Source organism: Vicia villosa, linkage group LG4, assembly GCF_029867415.1.
Source record: "Vicia villosa cultivar HV-30 ecotype Madison, WI linkage group LG4, Vvil1.0, whole genome shotgun sequence".
In the NCBI taxonomy this organism is placed as follows: Eukaryota; Viridiplantae; Streptophyta; class Magnoliopsida; order Fabales; family Fabaceae; genus Vicia; species Vicia villosa.
In genome coordinates this window covers 192,503,617-192,506,775 of record NC_081183.1, presented here as the reverse complement: position 1 = coordinate 192,506,775, position 3,159 = coordinate 192,503,617, and the positions used below count along the sequence as shown (strand labels likewise).

The 3,159-nt window shown below is 36.9% G+C and overlaps 1 protein-coding gene across 1 annotated transcript; it reads right to left on the bottom strand.

The window, feature by feature from the left end:
- Window positions 1-236: 236 nt before the first annotated feature.
- On the bottom strand, window positions 237-2,854 carry LOC131594166 (uncharacterized). The gene is made up of 2 exons (XM_058866258.1): window positions 1,614-2,854; window positions 237-1,544 (listed from the first exon to the last, which is right to left on the bottom strand). Exons 1-2 carry the CDS (start codon window positions 1,958-1,960, stop codon window positions 1,445-1,447), a joined length of 447 nt encoding a protein of 148 aa, XP_058722241.1. The 5' UTR covers window positions 1,961-2,854; the 3' UTR covers window positions 237-1,444.
- Window positions 2,855-3,159: the final 305 nt, after the last annotated feature.

Genomic DNA, 3,159 nt, shown 5'->3' with positions numbered 1-3,159 from the left:
CCGATAATTTTAAATTTCCAGTGTGACTTCAGTTCATAAAGATCGGGAATTTTAAATTTTTGGTATATGAAAAATACCGGAAATTTCAAATTTCCGGTAATACTGGGGCTTGATTTTTTTTTAAAACTTGAATAAAATACACGTGAAATAACGAATCGTCTTAATATATAAATAGAATAAATGTCATACATAGATGCATTACAAAAAAAACTACAATCACTTCCTAGACAATTCTTCCCAATGTCTGAACCAACCCGCATATGCTGATTCCCATGTCTTTGCATCATTAGAACAATTCTTCCTCCAACGATCAGTGATGGGAGGCAATAAACAATTGAGTCTCAACTTTACTTGAACCCAATGATTATCATCGACAAAACCAACAACAATGATTGTATGTCGACTCGTGTATGAGGGTGGAGCTATGAGAAGCGGGAAAAAATGCTATGTTCATTTTCATGGAAAGAGAAACAAATACAACACTATATCTATAAGCAAAATGGTAACCCATATCTTGAATTGACGTCTATTTCTCCCTACCATGAACACCCAAGTGTTTTGCGAGTAATGAATTACTAACATAAGAGACAGTGTCATAGTACAACTTGGAAAACAATTCTTCATGTTGATGGATTTGAGTATGCTATTGTCGTCGAACATCATAACATGTATCTTTCCCCCATCCTAATGCAGATGAAATACAACGGAAACCACAGTTTCCATCTGGTTCAACATCAATAATGTCATTGATGTATGGATGAAAGAAAGCAGGAAATTGTGACAAGTACTCGCCTTTTGCAGAATTGGTAGAAGGTTACTTACCAATCTACATGGTTGATGATTGACTCCCACTTGTTTGTGTGCACGATCTCTTCATAGTCTGACTCCCCTGCGAAGCATCAACATATTCCCACTGACTTGGATCACGATGCACACCAATTTCCTCGCCTTTTCTACTATTCTCAACTCCTCTCTTTGGCTTGTATTTCACCGGCGGTGGACACATTGAAGTTGTGGACGGATAGGCTAGATCACGAACTTTTTTCTTCAACGCCCTTTGACCCACAATATCCAGAGTACTTAATTTTCTCTTCAACTCTTTGCACTCCTCATCTAAATCCCATTTGCTCTCGTCAGGACTCACATCATGTTCTGAAATTTGCAATTTTGTCTAAAACACATGAATAGTTTCCAAAGGTATAGGTATGCCTAGAATATGGTAATCAGCGAGCTGGCACGCACACGGTAACCCATGTGTTGTTCTAATGTAACAACCACACCTCTCCTTGCTCGCACCAACAAATTTGACTCTTTCTAGTTCCTTTCCAATGAGTTGTAAACACTGTCTTGAAACAAAACTGTGCAATTTATAATAGAATGGAGTGTTGTACCGATGCTCAATGTTGACAATACGTTTTTGAAACGATACTCTTGTGAAACCTAGCTACAGCTTCAACATTGTGTTCACAGCATCCCAACTCGCACATAAATCACCACGACTTGTCGTCAACATGTTCTTCAGTCTCCAATGTGCAGACTCCACTCTAGAAATCATGAACACATTAAACAACTCACAAATTAACATAAACATATTTCCGGTTAGAAGAATGTACCTGTTTGTTGTTGTGTTCCCTAAATGAGCGACTATGTTAGTCCATGCAGAAACAAACCTTTCTTTATATGGTGTTAACCATGTTTCTTTCACATACTTGACAAATGATGGAATATCACCACATACACTCTCGAAGTGGTTCAGATGTACATCAAATTCATCTTTTGTATTTGAATACATCATGCTGTTCCATTGATCGATGAAATGTTCTTGTATTTCTAATTGCACATACTCTTTACATTTCATGCTAACGTTGTTTGAAATATGAAACGTGCACAACAAATGAGACATATTTGGGTACACAGAATCAATTTTATTCATTAATGCAAGTTCCCGGTCCGTCACCATGACATTTGGAAGCAACTTCTCAGAATAGAACAACTCTTTAAGCTTTTGTAGTGCCCATGTGAAGTTATCCTCCCTTTCATGTTCCAAATATTCTAAAGCAACTGAAAACGTCCATTTTTTGATGTAACACCAACAATCTCAAGCAGTGATAGCTGGTACCTTCATGATCAAAAAACCCATTCAGCAACCAACTCACTCAACATATTTTTAAGATGGGTGAAATTAAAATTAAAATTCTTAACTATTTGTTTTGTACGTGCAATCAAAAATCAACACTAGAGGAAACATATTCAACAACTTGACAGAGTCAGGGTGTGTCCATAAGATATTAGCCACAATATCTGAATTCTCCTTATTTCTAGACCAACACATGTATTTCTCTTGGTGAATAAGGCTCAATAACATTTGCATTTTTGTCATTGCACCTCTCTTGCCTAGTCTGTATGTTGCTCTATCTCAGCGTATCTGGGTAATACTCGTGAGATTTTCGGGGTCTTTATCTTTCAAAGCAGACATGACGTACATTGGTGCCATATTGTACTTCGTCATGTCACTCACAAACTTTCTTTAATCATCTTTTAGACGGCCCAAGATGTCATGACATACCAAATCCTTATCTAGCCTATGATTGTGCATCCCACATGTAACCATCACCTTCTAACCAATACTACTCAGAACAGATCTCAACCTAAATGGGCATATAATCTTCATAGTATAGTTACCATCAGATCTCACATTTTTCTTTTTGTAATTTCCTCCTCTGTCACAACCCATAATCAATCTATCCTTCCTCCCTCGCAGTCCATTAGCAAAATCAGATCGGATTGTAACAACAACAATACCATGAGTTTTTCCAATTGATCGTGACCATTCTAGAACCTTATCTCGTGATTCAAAAATCTGACAACCACAAAAACGTATAATTAGATAACTTCATCAATTTATAAAAAAAAAAAAATTGTGTATGAAGTCCAATAAACATATTGTATCTGTGATGAAGTACTGCGTAAGATAAGTACATGAATCCGGAGAAGAAGCTGAAGCTGCCGGTTCAGGACCGCAAAGATATAAAACTTCATCTGTCATACAGAAAATTTAGGTTCTAAAGAAATTTCCGGTACACACCGAAAATTTGGAATTTCCGGTATTGGTTTTCTACCGAAAATTTGTGAAATTTCCGAGACGGCGTAATGATTTGT